Source organism: Micromesistius poutassou (assembly GCF_964030765.1).
Source record: "Micromesistius poutassou genome assembly, chromosome: 8".
NCBI lineage: Eukaryota > Metazoa > Chordata > Actinopteri > Gadiformes > Gadidae > Micromesistius > Micromesistius poutassou.
In genome coordinates, this window is record NC_140278.1 from 10,056,328 (window position 1) to 10,073,827 (window position 17,500).

Genomic DNA, 17,500 nt, shown 5'->3' on the forward strand with positions numbered 1-17,500 from the left:
AACACACTTACACATGCAACACATTTACTTTTAGAATAAAAATGTTTGTTCAGGTCAACGCAACAAATACTTCAGGGACCACAAGAAGAAAGTTAGATGCATCATCATTCTGTGTTTAACTTTGCATCAACTTTTGACATATGATATTAAGCAAATATGATACCCATGCAAAGATAATTTTTTGCATGAGTGTGTTTGTGTGTGTGTGTGTGTGTGTGTGTGTGTGTGTGTGTGTGTGTGTGTATGTGTGTGTGTCTGTGTGTGGGTGGGTGTGTTTGTTTGAGTATTTGTAAAATATTTAAGTGTGGAATGGCCCATTGATCAACAAAGCCAGTTGTAAAAATAACTTCCATTCACATGCTTTAAACTTGTTTAACAAGGTCAAGAAAGATGATAGCTCGTTCTAACACGTAAAGTTGGCATGACTTTGCACGTCAGTTAAGTGTGATGAAAGGTTTCATCATTCCAAAAACTACTACTAATTTCATTAATAAATAACCCTAACCCTAACACTTTGGGCATGAGCTTTATGTGTGACCTTTACGTCATGCATATCATGAGAAAAATAGGTCTTTGTAAGACAGAGAATAAACAATGGTCAGTCAATATACAGATAACATCCTGGATTTAGGCCTCTAAGGTATCATAAGTCTCTATTCAAATATCCCCATTACCAGTTCCTCACAGTCAATAGATCTACCTTTAGCCATGCCTTCAGTTAGAGTGAATTGACAATGTCCAAATAAAGCAGGTGTGGCAATGCACCATACCTGAGTGACTCAGCTGTCGAAGAGTTCCTGGACTTTTCCATTTCCCCGTGTCTTGCTGCATATGTTAGGCAGGCTTGACACAATTAATGTTTCTCTTCTCGTAATAACTCCCCTCTTTTTTATGTGGAAGTGAAACCTTTTATTGTGAAATTAAGGAGGGATTCCCCCCACCTCTTCTTCTCTATTGCAGATCTGTAAATGTTTTCATCTCCATCACCATCCTTTTTACATCTATGATTTGATCTCAACACAATATTAATATTATTATTATTATGATTATTATTAATAAAAAAAATGAACATGTAAAAAATAATACCAACAAAATAATGAGCAAGAAAATTCAAGAAATAAAATAAAAACAAACAAATGGGATCCTCAGGATCCTAAGCAACATAATAATATAATAGTGTAGTATAAAGTGGTTTATAATGTGACATTTATGGAGTCAGTAAAAATGGTTCTGTTCATTACCAAACTCGTCTTTGCTGCCCGATTAAAGTATTACAGTCCTTGATACTAAACTGGAAAGTAAGAAGAAAAGGCGCGACAGAGCTAGGGAATGGCGGGATCCACAGGAAGCTGTGTGCACGTCAACCTTTACTTCATTTTGTTTTTGTTTATTTACAATTCTATTTGCAGAAGGATTCAGGGATCCATTCATACCCCTTCTCCGGAGGGAGAGGATGGAGGGATGAGAACGGAGGAAGTACATTCTCAAATTTTTGTTTTCATTGTAAACTCATACTGCGGTTGATGTTCCTGTTTAAATGAATGGTGAGATTCACACTAATCACATGAACTTTTTGGTGTTTAATAGTCTCCATAGCAAGCGTGTCTCGTCAGGTGCACGCGTCGGGTTTCATTCAATCATTTCAATAAAACCGACTTCCCTTGAGCTTTAAACGGGATGGGTTAACTGATCTCTGCATTGGATTGTGTTAACTGGCTTAAGGGGAAGATTGTTTTGTAACTATTAAATAATAAAGTAGAATAAATACAACATGATGTGCAAGTCCCCACACGGAGCAGTGTTATGGTTAGTTCACCAGGTGTCTGTAATACGCTGCAGTCCACGAGCCCACCACTTTGGTGTCTGCTGAGGGAAGCCCAGTAGAGGTTTAGAGATGGCTTGAATTTTAAAGATTAGTTGAGTTGAGTTTTGAGGCAAGCGGATGGAGAGACAGAACACTGTCATCAACCAAAACCAATGAGCCCCTCATTAGCAGAACTAGTAGTGTTATTTGATCCGAACATAGATCAAACCTGTCTTGGATTTAACTCAAGACATTCCCTCTTATGTTGATACTGTAGCTAAATGCCTATATATTTTCACAAAGATTCCTCTAATTTTGTGTGTGTGTGTGTGTGTATGTGTGTGTGTGTGTGTGTGTGTGTGTGTGTGTGTGTGTGTGTGTGTGTGTGTGTGTGTGTGTGTGTATGGAGCAGCTCAAACACACAAATGCATGCAGGCATATATCCCCATACACACATGTGATGCATGCAAATTGCAAAAAAGCACTTCACCCAAATCCCCAATCCCTGCTCCCTTTGGGCAAAGCAATTTAGTTGAATTGCTGGGGGAAATCTCCAGCTGTACAAATGAAGAGCAGGATGTATGGAAACAAAAGCAGGCTAACACTCTCTGATCACTTCACAGAGAAGGCAAGAAGGGGGAAGGGACACTCCAGGACTCCAATAAAGATTTGAAGTCTTGAAACGTGCCCTCTCAAGTATTTCTGCATCTTTTGGGGGATTATGATAGAGAGCTGACCTGCACAATATGAAGCACAATGTAGGATTTTGTTACATGGAGGCAAAAAAGCAAGAAAACCATGTACCCCATACATTTACACAGATAGAACAAACTAAAGCAGCTTCTTCTTTGTTTAAGTGAACTAGAGTGCCTCGGGAACCTCTGTAAAACAATCCACCGACGTAAAAGGCATTCTTCTGTTTACATGACCCATCAGAGTGCTTTCTTTGATACACTGAGGGAGGCTTTTACTAATGGGTAAGCATGTGTGCTAACAAACACAGGAGATAAAGAAGAGGCTAGTCTTATTAGTGTGCCCCCCCCCCCCCCCCCCCACCGAAAGACCAACAATCAAACAACCCTTTTCTTGCACACCTTTTCTGCCAATTGTTGTTTCACCTGGTGTTGACTTTCTTCCTCCTCTCTCTTTCTCCTGTCTGAGGAATCGCACGTATGCAGCAGGGGCAATCGAGCTAAGTGTGGCGTGCAAACGTTAGCCCACCTTACATTTCAATGGGGTTCTGGGTCAGTGGCGGTCACAGGCGGTGTCCTCTCTGCACTGTCAGCAGGTTTAGTCCTTTTCACTTCAGCGCTGCACAATCTCCTCATCCCATCCCCGCCCTCCCCCAGTGAATGTCGCCATAGTGCTCTTGAGCAGACTAAACACTCCATTGCCGACCACGTCATTTGGTGTGCAAGGGGGATAAGCAGAGCTAAACCAAACTTAAAAAGAAGACGAGAAAGATTTCAAATTCCTTGAACACGTGGGAATGAACATCCTTTTTTTCGCCATGTTTGCATGCATTTATGATTCTAATGAAGACAGATTCTTGGCGGCATTGAAGGCCTCACTATGTGTCTTTGGCGAAGATGACTTGCAAATCAAAAGCATTGGAATACATGGGGATCAACAAATTTCACCCTTGGCATTAAATTGTGTATTCGGACAGTGTTGGTGGTTCTCAGAGTAATGGAATGAATGTGTGTGTGCGTATGTAGGGGGGGGTCTGGAGGGGTTTGGGGTGGGGGGGTTAGTAAGCAGACCGGAGGGGGCTGCAGGGGGAGACCCATACGGATAGTCCCGATGTCTCCCCCGGGAGGAGATGACGGAGGCAGACTCCGGGAAAGACAATGTCACCGTCTGCCTGAGGGTCTGGGGGAGAGACAGTGGACCACCCAGCAGGAATGCTGCTCAGTGCACCGGTTGAGCCTAGATTACCAGTCAGGATGCTCCATATCCAGGCTGGTCTCAACATGGCAACACATGGGCCATCTATTCATCAAGCTGATCTGAGTATTTTCTTTCGAAATGCTAATGTTGTTTGGATTGTTAAATGTCGCTGTATACATGATAATGCTTGTCTGACTCATTTGGCGAAAGGCCAAAGCAATGGAAGCACAGGCCGCAATGAGTGAATAAAATACTTCATTATTGGATCATCTTTCTTTTCTTTGGTGTTGGCCCCAACAAACAATAACAATCGCATTCAATCCATAACATTCTCTTTATCCCGTAATCGCTTACATATGTACACCATTCAACTCTGTCTTCAAATATCTTATTCAAAGCTCCATTACACCATGTTAAATAAGCACTTTCCACTTTCTCCCCGACAGCTATGTTCTGCTGTCCTTATAGCATTAAATATCAAACTCACATGAGAAATCAAAAGGCCGAAGACACAGTAAGGTATTCTCATGACGACCAAGCATGTCATCTGCGGTTAGGCGAACGCCAACAGAACGCCCGGGAGCTCAAATCATGACTTTGATGCCTGATGACTGAATAGGCTTCTCCACTGTTATCCATGACAGGGTCTCTCTTCAGACCTCACACCTCTCTGCCTTTCCAAAATATCACCCATACTATTTCTATTGATATGTGTATCAATAGAAATGAAATACCAAGATACACAACACAAATAAAAATCTGAATCCGATTCACACAGTAATTTTATTATACATGCATGTTCAAGGGCATAGGAATGCTCAGTGTCTGCTGCTCTGAATGAATGAACAAGTAATCTAAATACAATCAGGCCCTTCACATTATCTTTATTATATAACACACAACGCATGGTCCTCAACTGATTGTACAAGCCACTTATTTTTGTTCCTTATGTATATCCCAAAGTGTTCAGATACTATTTACAAAATCTTTATGATATCATTGTATACTCAAAAATAAAAATAAAAACGTTTTATTTTATTGGACTTGTTAACATATTCAGGCAGTACATTTCCCTTGAAACCACACATCAAAGTTTGTAATTGACATCGTAAATCTGAAAAGGTCATCGTTCCACGTGTTATAAGAACCTTCCATCACATAGCAGTGAATTAGGAAGCCAGATTGTTCCAGCCACGGACAGAGTCCAGAAGCCCCTGCACACACATGGGGCCGGGGCCCGTGCGCATGCTATTGCGTGGGTGTAAACGCTTATGGGACAGGAAGCAAGCTCATTAAGTCTCCCGGACTCCCGGGAAGACAGGTGGGATTTCGTGGCATCAGCAGAAACCACAGTGAAATGACGGAGGCAGACGCTGTTGTCTGTTATTCTTCAATTAAAAACGCTACACAGAGCAGGAGTGTCCCCCTCACCCTGCAGGTCGTAGAACATCACCTCCGGGCGAGAACACGATTTGTGCACAATCAGTCTCTGTCTCGTGTCGTCTCCTTCTCTGACTTCTCTTTTTTATCTCAATGTCCCCTCAAATGGCTTCCTCGTGTGCTCATATGATGTGATGGTGGGCTTGCTTCTCATTGGACGGTTTTACATATGTTATCTTTCTGGCTCCAATAGTTGCTTGGTCCAGACTAAATCTTTCCCGTGAGCATGTGTTGGTGGTGTTGGTGGTGGTAGTAGGGTGAGGGAGAGGGTTGGGTGAGGACCAGGGCTCTTACAGAGGGTTGGTTAGGAGTGAGGGAAGAGTCCCGACCAGCAGAGCTGAAAGGTTGTTTGACATGAAGGTTAAAGACTGAGGTCTAGATGGCAGCACCCAGGACCAAACGCTGATCAATGGGCGACTCTTCCTGCCCTACGTCTTGTACAAAGCAGCCTATCAGGGGCTTTGGAATGGACCCATACATCAAACTTGTCAAGTGAGCTATCACGGGATACAGCAGAATATCAGTGTGCTTTATCATTGTCGTCTGAGTTGGCTCAGTATCAGGACCCACAGAGACGAAACAATACTCATAACTGTATCAAAGATTAAATGTATTTGGGATGCGGCCTTGGCGCAGCCCCGAAGGAGACACGAAGAAGGGCAGAGCTCATTTGCTTTCTTGCATATGTATCAAGGTGTGGCAAACTAAAGACATTATATGGTATCTATGTAATGTAATCAATAAACACACTTTCACTCCCTTATAAGCTTAAAGTTAATTCATAACCAGTAGTGGTAGTATCTCCTTTTAAATAAAACAAGTCACATGTTGGTTGATAAGCTTCAGTAGTCCTGGAGAATGAGGCTGGAATGTGTAAGTGCATGTGGGTCCCATGCATTTATAAGTGTGTGTTCGTGTGTGTGTGTGTGTGTGTGTGTGTGTGTGTGTGTGTGCGTGCGTGTGACTGCAAGAAAATAAAAATCTTTCACTAAAAGGAAATACAATCTCGAACTGCTTAATTGCTAGTTACAAATCACTGCTAAAAGTATAGAGAAAAAAATGGTGAAACATAGAAATGTACTTTTAATAAACCGTGTACAAATGTCCCATTGTCTTATCGTATTCCCTAAACATTTGAGTATCAGTGTCTTAACTCCACAGTGTCCTCTGCAGGTTAGATTAAAACAAATGAACAAATCCAAGAACAAGGGGGTCTTTTCTCTGGTCTTCAGCTAGATCATCCTCCACTACCGTCGTGGAACGGGAGCTGACATGGTGGCTGGCAATGGCTTATCGATTCGTAATGCAATGCAACAGGCAATCTGCAGGTGTGCAAAGAAATTCAATCATGGCTTCCTAGGTTCTTGGATTGACCTGCACACACACATAAACACACACACACACACACATATATAAGATGTCATCACGACTCTGAGATGACTCTGAGATGTCTCAGAGTAGTAATGTATCCACCTTTTCTACTGTGTTTATCTGCAATGGAAAAGGGAAAAATATAGCGTGAGTGTTGCCTCACTCTTTGCTCATCCAACACTGGCCATGGAAACATTAGACAGTTTTTAAATCATCTTTTTGTGCTTTTTCTGATGGAACATGATAAATCTTATAGAAATCTAGCCTCTAGCATTGAATATAAATAGAATTGAATGAACATCAACGCAATCAATGTGTTTCCAAAATGGGCTCCCAGGGATGTGAGATGGCACCAGAGCACTTTATAATTGGTTCAGTTAAAATGACAGCTCCTTCCCAAGTCTCCCATTTAGAACCTGCGTTTTCCCTTGATTACACACAAACACATACACATAGATACACACACACACACACACACACACACACACACACACACACACACACACAACACACATGAAATAGAAATAAAATCTTTCACAGATCTCCTCCAACACAAAGAGAGTAAGTGAGAGAGAGAGAGAGAGAGAGAGAGAGAGAGAGAGAGAGAGAGAGAGAGAGAGAGAGAGAGCGAGAGAGAGAGAGAGAGAGACCTGGACCACTGGATGAATGCTGCAGGGTTGAGGGCCCTGGGACTGGACATACCTCTGTTCATCGTGAGGCAGGAGGCAGGGGGGGGGGAACTTTAAACTTAAATCAGCTTGCTCTCAGAGACAGCATGATTAGTGATTAAGCTAGTGGCCAACATATCACTTACTGTTACATTGTGTGCACATGTGGCCTGACTCCTTAAAGTGCATGAAGCTCATGCCTAAATAGATTAAGATAATGGTTTCAGCCATACTTATACATACTAGCACACACTTGTAATGAGACACTTGTTCTCGTTAGGATTTCACCCATATTTTGCCAATTAACTCAACTTTAACACAAACAAATGCTAGACTAAGCCCACCACATAATTGACCTACTTCATAGAGGATAAAACACACACACACACACACACACACACACACACACACACACACACACACACACACACACACACACACACACACAGTATGTGTAGCTTTAAACAACTTAATAAAGCATCCGTAAATGATATGTGACCATCGTTTTCCCATCAGTGATACATAACATTATACAAGGCGGGATCGATAGCCTTTAATGCTACATTTTGCTGAGATAAAGACGCAGTTCTCAAACCCCTGCCACGGTCCGCCTCCAAGGCGACTGAGCCAATACTATTGGATTGCGCACGCAGCCCGTCTGCTGCTTATTACCTTAGCCTGTGCCCATAGAACAGAACAGAACCAACGAAGCCACTGAGAGAGAAGGTGGTGTTAGACAATCTCCTTCCATCTACGCCTGGACGCCCTTAACTTAAATCAAATTAAATATACAAAAGCACTCGTAGGCGAAAGGAGCGAGAATCAAACAAGAAGAGAAAGGTTTCAGTGCGGTCGAAGGAAGGCTTTCCCAATAGCGGACACCGGCGTTTTACTGCGCCTCTCTCTCCGTCTCTGTGATCAATGAGCGTGTACCTTGCCACTGAGTTTAACTGCACGTAAAGAGATCAGTGCGCAAAGTTGGTGAGACTTTACAGTCGTGTTGCACATTTTTTTTCTTTTGGGAAGGATTTGTTTCTAGACGTGGTTTCTATTCTGCCGTGGATTTTAGAATAGATAGCTCAATTTTCTTTGTCTTTTGGGTGACCGGTGATTGGATCTTACGTTTTTTTGTCTGATGTGCTGCTGAGACTCACTGGAAACCAGTCCAACACTTTCATTGAAAGGATTCCTTTAAGTGGCGCAGCTTTCCTGCGTTGGAGATATGGATTTGCTTTTGCTATAGCCCAGACCAAGAAATTCAAGCGGTTGGTTCTTTTGTCTTTTTCTGTTGTTATTATTTTACTGTGAAACAGACCGAAAATCCACATTTCAACGCTGCAGGCTACCCACCTTTGGAAATACAACCATGAACTTTGTTGTCACTTTGATACAAATCCTTTTTGCAGCAGTTCTTCATATTTCCACTATAAAGGTGAGCATGGGTTTGCTGTTCATTCTTACAGTAGGCTGGTAATCTGTCACTAGACAGGAGTAGGCAGTCACAGTTAGTCCTTCGTTGTCTTGATTAATGTTAAGGAATATTCGGTGATTAGTGACCTCGATGTTGGACAACAGATAACATATCCTGCTTATCCTGAACACGTTAATCAGAGATAGGCTATGCTAGTTAATAACATAAACAGAACATATTTTAATTATTAGTTTAGGCCTACGATGAATTTATTTATTTAATAACTTCACTATTTAATTATTTGTGTCTCTCTCCATTTAAAAGCCTTTCAATTGCTTGTCTTAAAAGTTACCTCTGTCTGTTTAGCTTTAGTGATACCGTTATTAACGCTTAAAACGGGGTTAAAATATGAAAACGGGTAAGACCCATTCTCAACTATACATGTTCAACCCAAACATTCATTTCACAAAAAGCCAGACAATCTGGAACAGCAACGGTCGCTACCATACGCCCGCGTGTCTCCCTTAAGGGCTCGGTAGCCCACACTGGTGGAGGCTATAACTTCACCTCGACCGGTTTCTCACGCAATATCCACAAGGATTACAGCAGACCCGGAGCTCTGGTCGTTTAAATAGAGCCGCGCCGAGATGCGCGCTGTGCACTTGTTCCCACGGGCGGGAAAATAATGGCACTCCGGCCCGTGCACTGTTTGAGGATTTACTGAGTTTACTGAGTAACACAGACAAATTAACCAATTCTAAAACCATAGGCCTGTATGTATGTATATATTGGCTTTCCAATTTGTATTAATGTTATTTTTTATGGAGTGTTGTTTCAAGAGAAAAACATCACAACATGACATGCTCCTAGAAATGTGTTGGTGTTTGTCTAATGGTTTAATGTGCTGTTTTTTGCAGACTGCTAGTATAAACAAGGAAGACCAGAAGACGGTAAAAGGCGATAAAAATGTCGGTAAGTATTGTGCTTAGAAACAGATATTCAAATGTAAATTTGCAATGTTATATTCCTCCTGTATTTTGAATACCAAAGAGCCACCTACTGGACATGTGGGGAATTTCTATTTGCAATTAGCATATGAAACCCGGTTTGACAGCATTAATTAGTCTTCTGACGCTCTTTGAGCACGCTTCTTCCTTGCCGAATATCAGCGGTTGTTGTTGGTTAATAAAACAGCCACAGGGTTGAAAGGTCTGACTTAGGGGACTTTGGAGCAGGGCCATAAAAGATTTATTCAAGTGGTAGGTTTTGTTAAGGATGGCACAAACACAGACCTTACTTACACCCTATTTATTAGACGCTTAATCATCATTTATGATTATAACAAATGGATTGTTAATTAGTATTCACTTAGCAGTCAACCTAGGCCCAATGCCACATACAGACATTGTTTGTTTATTGACACAGGGGTATGTGTTCAGGCCAAGGTCGGGACAGATGGTCGTAGGACAAACTAAACGTAAAATAATGGAGCGAGTGGTTGGTTGTGGTGGTTGTTTATTATTGTACTACGCACAAGGGCAAGCAACTCCCTTCATCTGGCCAACCACCTGCATTGTACCTGACCTTCACATGCAGGCCCATACAGAAATCTCTGGGCCTCAACTAACTCACACACCATTCTCGCACCAGTCGTCAGATGCCTTCCAAACACATAGGAGTTATTTTCCATGTGTTTGAGCGATACACTGTAAGTGCAGATCAGACTGCACAAAAGGAGAATAAGAGAGAGAGAGAGAGAGAGAGAGAGAGAGAGAGAGAGAGAGAGAGAGAGAGAGAGAGAGAGAGAGAGAGAGAGAGAGAGGGAAGACAGACAGAGGCGGTTAAGTGAGCATGTCCACGTTTGGATGTCGCCTGCTCACAAAATCTCGCAAACATTTCTCCCCCTTAACCCCTCTGTCCCCTGGGAATGTGGAGGAGAGTTCCTCCCCCGGGAGCAGGTGCTAGTCTGTTAGCTTTCTGGGTGGCTTGCTGGACTGGACAGCCGGGTCAACCTGGGGCCAGACCTGTGGCTTGAGAACTGCGTCACTCAGACCAGACAATGATGCATACTGGTGGTGGTCTTATATGTGGAGCCGGACTGGGATTGGGACCAGAGGATGTTGTTCTAGCATCATGAGGCGAGGTCCTCTGGGGGGGGGGGGGGGGGGGGGGGGGTGGTGGTGGTGGTGCAGGGGTCACATGTCAGAGGTGAACCCTGGCGCCTCACTTCCTGGGGGGTCATGGCTGATTTGACAGCCTGGGGGTCAGGAGTTACCACTGGGGTTGCAGAAAGATCTGTCCTCCGGATGAAGGGATGAAACTCATTCACAGACAGGAAGAGCGGTGTTTGGAATGGATATGCACTGTGTTGTGTGTTTGTGTGAGCACAGATTTACAGGAATATACACAAAGTTATATCCCTGTACACAGAAACACGTATGCCATGTTGGTGGGCTTTGAACTCTGAACCGGCTTGACAAAACTTTGTTTTGCCAGGAATAATTAAGACTCTTGTCTGCACAATAACTGTCTTTGTTGCAGCCTGCGCCATGGTTTCTGTGGTATTGTTTGCCTGCCAAGCTGGCTTTTGTAATGGGCACCACTTAGGGAAATGCATGTCTGTACCTTTTTGCCTTCACAAAAGACAAGTGCTCTCTTCCACTCATGAACGGAAGCGAGCAAGGAGAGCATGGCCGAGAGGCCAGAGGAATGGCGAGATGAAGTTAGAAGTGAGAGATACGGGACTGAATGCATCAGTACACAAAAAAAAGTCTTTCTGAAAACACTGAACCATTTCTCATAAGCTCATAAGCTGATGTAGGAATGTCAGGTCTTGATGATATAAGCAGCAACAGTATTCCTGGACTCAACACTATCCCCCTGCCCCCTTTTCTCTGGCCATTGCAGTGGTGTCCTTCATGCAAGTGTTCAACAAGAGCCGCTGTCAGACGCGGGAAGTGCTGGTGGACATCTACCAGGAGTACCCCGACAGGATCGAGCACACCTACATCCCCGCCTGCGTGATCCTCAAGCGCTGCTCGGGATACTGCAACGACGAGGCCATGGAGTGCGTTCCCACCAGGACTCGCAACGTCACAATGGAGGTGAGCACCTGCTGCGCTCACCCTACCGACCTTCCCTCCTTTCCTGTCCTTCCTTCGTTCTTCCTTCCTTTCCTTCGTTTGTTCTTTCTTTCTTTACTTGGTTTGTTCTTTCTTTCTTTATTTCCTTCATTCTCTTGTGAAGGCCGAGATTGTCTTTGTCTATGAGGCTACTAAAGTTAGGACAGGGCACCAGCGAAAGTAGAGCCGTACGCTTCGGCATGCCAGCTATGTTGTTTACCCGTGAACACTGAACTCTGTTTATGCTGTGATGTTTACATGCAGTTAAAATATTTCTTGGCCCCGGAACGAGAACTTACTGCTGGTATAGATTTGTTCAGGGACAAAAACATACAGGACTGTCTTCCGAAGTGGCCAAATTAGTACTGGTCAGAGAACTGTAATGTTGACTTTTAAGTTTTATGTCCATGATGCCATCGGTTCTTGTCTGCTTCTATTTCAGGTACTACAGGTCAGAGAGAAAGTATCACAACATCTTTCTCAATTGAGTTTCATAGAGCATGAAGAGTGTGACTGCAGGTAGGAACATCAACAACCCTTATTAACAAGCCATATTTTTGTCATCTCCAATAGCCCAAGTAAATATAGCAAATAAAAAATGAAGTCTAAGAAGATTTCCTTTTCTCTCTCCTCAGACAAAAACCAGAAGTGAAAATAAAGAAAGAAAAGTGAGTATGTGTTCTGTTTGTCTCTTTTATGGTTGTTTATCTGGACCTGAATGGGAGTGGATGTGACTGTATTGACTTTAGCACTGAAAAAGACTTGTCTGAAATAGGAACTAGTCATACTGTTGAACACCAAACCACCTTGTACTGGAGCTGACTAAGCTAATGGTTCACACCACCATTATTCCGAGCAATGTATTTGGGGTTGCACGATAATTTGCAACACAGCGTATTGTGCAAATGAGAAGAAATGTCTTTGGACGCTGTGGACCTTGAATAATGACAAGGTCGATCCATAGGCTAACAGGAGCCTCATACCAAACGGCATCTCTTGTTTGCCACCCGCATCTTTTCCGCCCCTCCGGGGGTTGCGTAACCCGTTGAAAGCTTAGTATTTCCCGGTCGTAACAATGAACGTTTACCCCTGGCAAATAACTATTTCTACGTAATTCCGGTATCAGTTGGGAGAGCTACGGGTTTTATCTAGCGTTTCCTATTCTTCCCTCCTGTGGATATTGAGGGCATTGTTCTCTGTTTGTCACCCGAGGTTCAGCCGGAGTGAACCAGCCCCAGGTCCACCGCCTATGGAAAAAGAGAGCAGGCCTGAGATATTTTATCTTTACTGGGCTCTTGAGCATGCTTCTCTTTTATGGCCTAGAGGGTTTAGTGCTTTATGGTGCGCTGTGGCTGTAACAGTCCAGAGAATGAAGGTGTAGCTTGGCTGCCCCAGGACCACCCGCTGCCGTGTGCGCTCCGACTCCTGTTGCAAGAGCCTGACCCTCGGCCCAGGGCTACTCCACTGTCTAATCATAGCAGTGGGTGTCATGCTGTCAACCTATTTATATTTTTAGTTGGGTAAATAGAGGGATGAGCCCAGAGACACTCTGAGATGCGGCCCCGCCAGCCGCAGCCGCTGTGAGGGAACTCACGCACCGACCGAGGGTCCACATGTGTCTGTGTGCGCATGTGTGTGTGTGTGTGTGTGTGTGTGTGTGTGTGTGTGTGTGTGTGTGTGTGTGTGTGTGTGTGTGTGTGTGTGTTGTGTGTGTGTGTGTGTCTGTGTGCACGTGGCTAAGACACCTCACAGGCAGGTCAGAGAACACCACTTGTTTAATTGGATAAAGGTTGTGCATGTGTGCCAAACTGCACCTCATAGTTCAAAGCTCAGTGGATTGGTTGAGGGGAAACAGGATCACGTTAGCTCAGATTGCTAAGTCAACTCAGGCTGAATGAGCCTTTATCCAGCCCCACTCTACCTGTGTCTGTCAAAGAGCACGTAGGCAGCTAGCACACCCCATCATAGGACAGTTTGTAAGTATTACAATTGCTCAATGGTTATGACCATCAAATTGCCACGTTACACTTCTGCAAGTGACAAATATACACCAACAAGCATTTACTATGCTGCTAAAAAAAACATGATTTATAATTAACTAAATATCACACCTGGACCTATAAGTACATGCACCACAAACTTGCACATGCACACTTTACCACCTTCTGCAAATCGATACCCTAATGCTAATGGCCAGACAGGATCAGGGGACACTTGAAGCACTGCAGATTGATCATCTCCTGTTTGGCTTGAGCCGGTATTGATTTACTCCTGAGTCTGTGTCTGCATCTACTTAGGTGTTTCTCTTCTCTCTCTTCTGCCCTTTTCTCTGTTTTCCAGGGGCAAGGGCCAAAAGAGAAAGAGAAAGAAACAGAGAGACACTGCTGGGATTGCTGAGGCCTATGCCAGCTCCACAGGGTGCCTAGGCCAGAGCATGGTGTCTCTCTTGATGGTTGGCTTGCTATCCAAGGAACTCTTTTGGTATTTTGTAAATTAAAATCAAACGAAAACAATCAAATCAAAATGAAAAAGAATACACAAACTACAACTTTATGGTCAGACTGAAATTCCACTTTTTCTCAATTCTTTCTTATTTTTTCCTTCTTTTTTCCAATATCTGGCACAAACACTTTGTGCTGTGGAGTTGATGTGATAACAAAACGATTAATCAGGTAATGCTATCTCCATTAAACAATACCATGGTTTTTCCTCTCTTTTCTCAAGTGGTCTCTTGGCCATCTTATACCAGTTGATGCCACAACCATTTTCTGTCAGGAGATCTATGCTTTCGTTGTGATTCAGATGATACATTTATTTGCAAATACAGATAGTAACGTCACAAGTGGTCCTTGTCAAGTGCAGAGACAGTTCTTTTACTTGAGACTTAATTGTGCCCTTCAACGGCGCAGCGATACTGTCTGCTTTGGGTTATTGTGTTCCTGTTTTTATTACAGGCGGTCTTGAACATGACACAAAAATGTAACCACACTCATGTAAGCTGCTTCCCTGTGGGGTAGTGTAGTGTCGGCAGACCGAAGGTAAATGACAGTCAAAGCATAGATTCTCGCTCACAACCACAACACATTGCTCGCCCCGTATCTGTCTCTCTGTCTCCCTGTTTTGTCTACTTTGGGTGACCTTCTATCTGATAGCGAAATGTATGTTTCACAAATGATATGGTATCTGCCTTGATTTTGAACATTTGCTTCAAACTTTTCTATCGCATAATTCACAGAATCTAGGTAGTGACTGGTGTTAAGGTTCATGATATCTTCGCGAGAAGAAACAAAATAAGTGTGCCAAAGGTTTAATGTAGCCCAAGATGGAACTCACTTCACATCTGATGTACACCTGAATCGTGTAATGCGCACAATTGTCACCAGGTTTGGTTGTAGGCCTATATTCCTTCATATGGCCCAGTTGGCATATGCTTTCTTCTCTGTTAATCATAATAGATAGAGGCGATGAACCCTCGAGCTTCATGGGCATAGGTTCATCCTCTGCTAAGCTAGGAAATCAATCTCCTGGGCCTTCTTCATAATCTTCGATACGCACACCCTTTTTTTTTCTCCTCCATTCCAAGAAGTCAGTTTTTGTGAATGTGGTAATAATAGTATAGGCATTGGTGCAGGCGGTAGAACCATATGGAACTGCGAGAGGAGTGAGTGTCAGTATCAGTGTCCTGCGTTGATGGTTTGGTATGCAGTGGAGGTGTCTGCGTGGTGTGTGGTGAGGTATTTAGTATCATGGGATGATGCATGAATGTCTGTGTCTTGCCGTTTCTGCAGTATTGGCTCTATAGCTTAGATCTCCCTCTTTTCTCTCTCTCTCTCTCTCCCCCCTTTTTGCTTCTCTTGCAGCCACTGTGAACGTTGCTCAGAGAGAAGAAATCGCTTCTTTGCGCAGGACCCTCTCACCTGTAAATGCTCCTGCAAATTCACACAGTTAGAGTGCAAGTCCAGGCGACTTGAGTTAAACGAACGAACTTGCAGGTTTGTTTACGACGCGTCACGATAAACAACCAGCCTCCAAACCCTTTTGTGCATCTCGTGTTATTCCCGTACCCATATCTACCCTGCTGCCAAAGGCCTGCATTGTGTCACCGCTCAGATATGCATGCTTTTTGCCTGCTGCTCATAGATGTACTTTGGTTTTTTTTTCAGACAGTGGCAGGTCTACGCTACCCGTGTTTGTGTCTGTGTGTGTCTGTGTGTGTGTTTGGGTTGTCACATTTATCAACAGTCTCGTGTTCTGTTCATATCCAAACCCCCCTTGTGATTACAACTGAACATGATTCAAGTGTGATAAGAGTATTCTAAGATATCACCACGTCTTGCATGGCAGTGAAATCATCATCAATGTCATCATTTTTGATAGAACCAATGATAGAGACCTAAAGAGTAAACAGATCAACCTACTTATGCTTAAACTAAAAAAGACCCTACCTTCTTAGGGAAGGTTAGAAATAATGTTTCACTCAAGGAATGCAGACTGAACGTTTTAACTGAACTTAAAACGAATCAAGTTAAAGTCTAATAATACAAATGTGCTTAGTCTGCAGTTATGCATAAATACATAGATCAGCAACCACATAACATAGTACTAAGCCTGATGCCTCCAGCACTTAACAAGGCCCTGTGTTGGTTAACCTCTCTTGACCCAGCCACTGAAGTGACCTCTTACCCCAGCAGGGACCCCCTACGCTGTGCTTAATTTAGAGAACTCACACTTTTGGGTGGTGTGTGGTGTGAGATGGGGTGACCAGGGGCATGACTCCAATGGGGGGGGGGATGATTGCCGTGTACAAACAGTGAGTGATTTGTGCGATGTGAGTGTATTTGTAGTAGCCATTGACCGACCTTAAAGGGCTGATTATGGTTCCCCGTTCATGCAACGCAATGACCACGCAGACGCTTCGTCGCAGTCGTGAACCTTTATGGCGCTGTGTCAGGTTTTAGTGAGCGGACCAATCACAGCCCTTGCGGCTGCGTCGCCTCGACGGAAGGTTATTTTTTTGGGAGGCACATGTCAGGCCCTTGCGGTGGACGCAAGGAGGGTCCGCAAGGACGTACGCAGTAACGCAACCCCCTTGCGTTGCATGAACGTGGGACCATAATCAGCCCCTGACCTTCACCTCATGGTCACCTGGAAGTTTGATTTTTTCCAACGGTCCACTAAACCATTGTCTTTGTCTCTTTCTTGTGATCCCCAGATGTGACAAACCGCGGAGATGAGACGAGGTTGAGGGGTAAGAGGGACATTGGCATGAAGGAACTATTTTCTTGGCACAGCACTTTGAAACACGAGGATGCATTCCCTGCATGGAGTTCAGATGACAGCGGCAGAGAAAGTGAGCCGGAGAGAAGAACGGTTGGGGAGACAGAGGTCCGACGGTTGTCTATGTACGTAACCACAGCTCCACCGAGAAGCTCCAGAGAGCCCCTCACATAGTCCAAAAACAGGAAAAGAGGCACGACTTCGGGCCCTGACCTCAGGGCGCGTCCTCGGACCGGTCCGCAGACTTTTTGCCTTTTTTCACAGTTGATCCTTCTCGAATCACATGACACAAAGCAATCATCTCCCAGGAATTTGAATCACGCGGTCCACAAAATAAAGTGGGGCGCCGTATGGACCAGGACTTGGAAGCAGACCCCGGCGGGCTGCGATGCTATGGATACTTGGCCGGGCCCTCAAGGTGGAATAGACACTCCAGGTCACCTTGAACTGAATCACATGTTCCAGACCCAGAGAAAGACACAGAAATAGTTCCCTCTCTGATGTGATGTCACCTCCA

At 43.9% G+C, this 17,500-nt stretch overlaps 1 protein-coding gene across 7 annotated transcripts in view; it reads left to right on the forward strand.

The window, feature by feature from the left end:
* Positions 1–7,886: 7,886 nt before the first annotated feature.
* LOC311351261 (vascular endothelial growth factor A-A-like) overlaps positions 7,887–17,500 on the forward strand; it is a 10,872-nt gene continuing 1,258 nt past the window's right edge. The window contains exons 1-8 of one of the 7 annotated variants that reach the window (XM_084471370.1): positions 7,887–8,605; positions 9,502–9,556; positions 11,492–11,688; positions 12,149–12,225; positions 12,342–12,374; positions 14,047–14,187; positions 14,351–14,378; positions 15,567–15,626. In XM_084471370.1, coding sequence (XP_084327496.1) covers positions 8,540–8,605; positions 9,502–9,556; positions 11,492–11,688; positions 12,149–12,225; positions 12,342–12,374; positions 14,047–14,187; positions 14,351–14,354 — 573 coding nt within the window. In that variant the 5' untranslated portion in view covers positions 7,887–8,539 and the 3' untranslated portion in view covers positions 14,355–14,378; positions 15,567–15,626. Of the gene's footprint in view, positions 8,606–9,501; positions 9,557–11,491; positions 11,689–12,148; positions 12,226–12,341; positions 12,375–12,918; positions 13,287–14,046; positions 15,805–16,918 lie in introns of those variants that run through there. The other 6 variants (XR_014636726.1, XM_084471369.1, XM_084471371.1 and 3 more) reach the window with 6 other exon arrangements.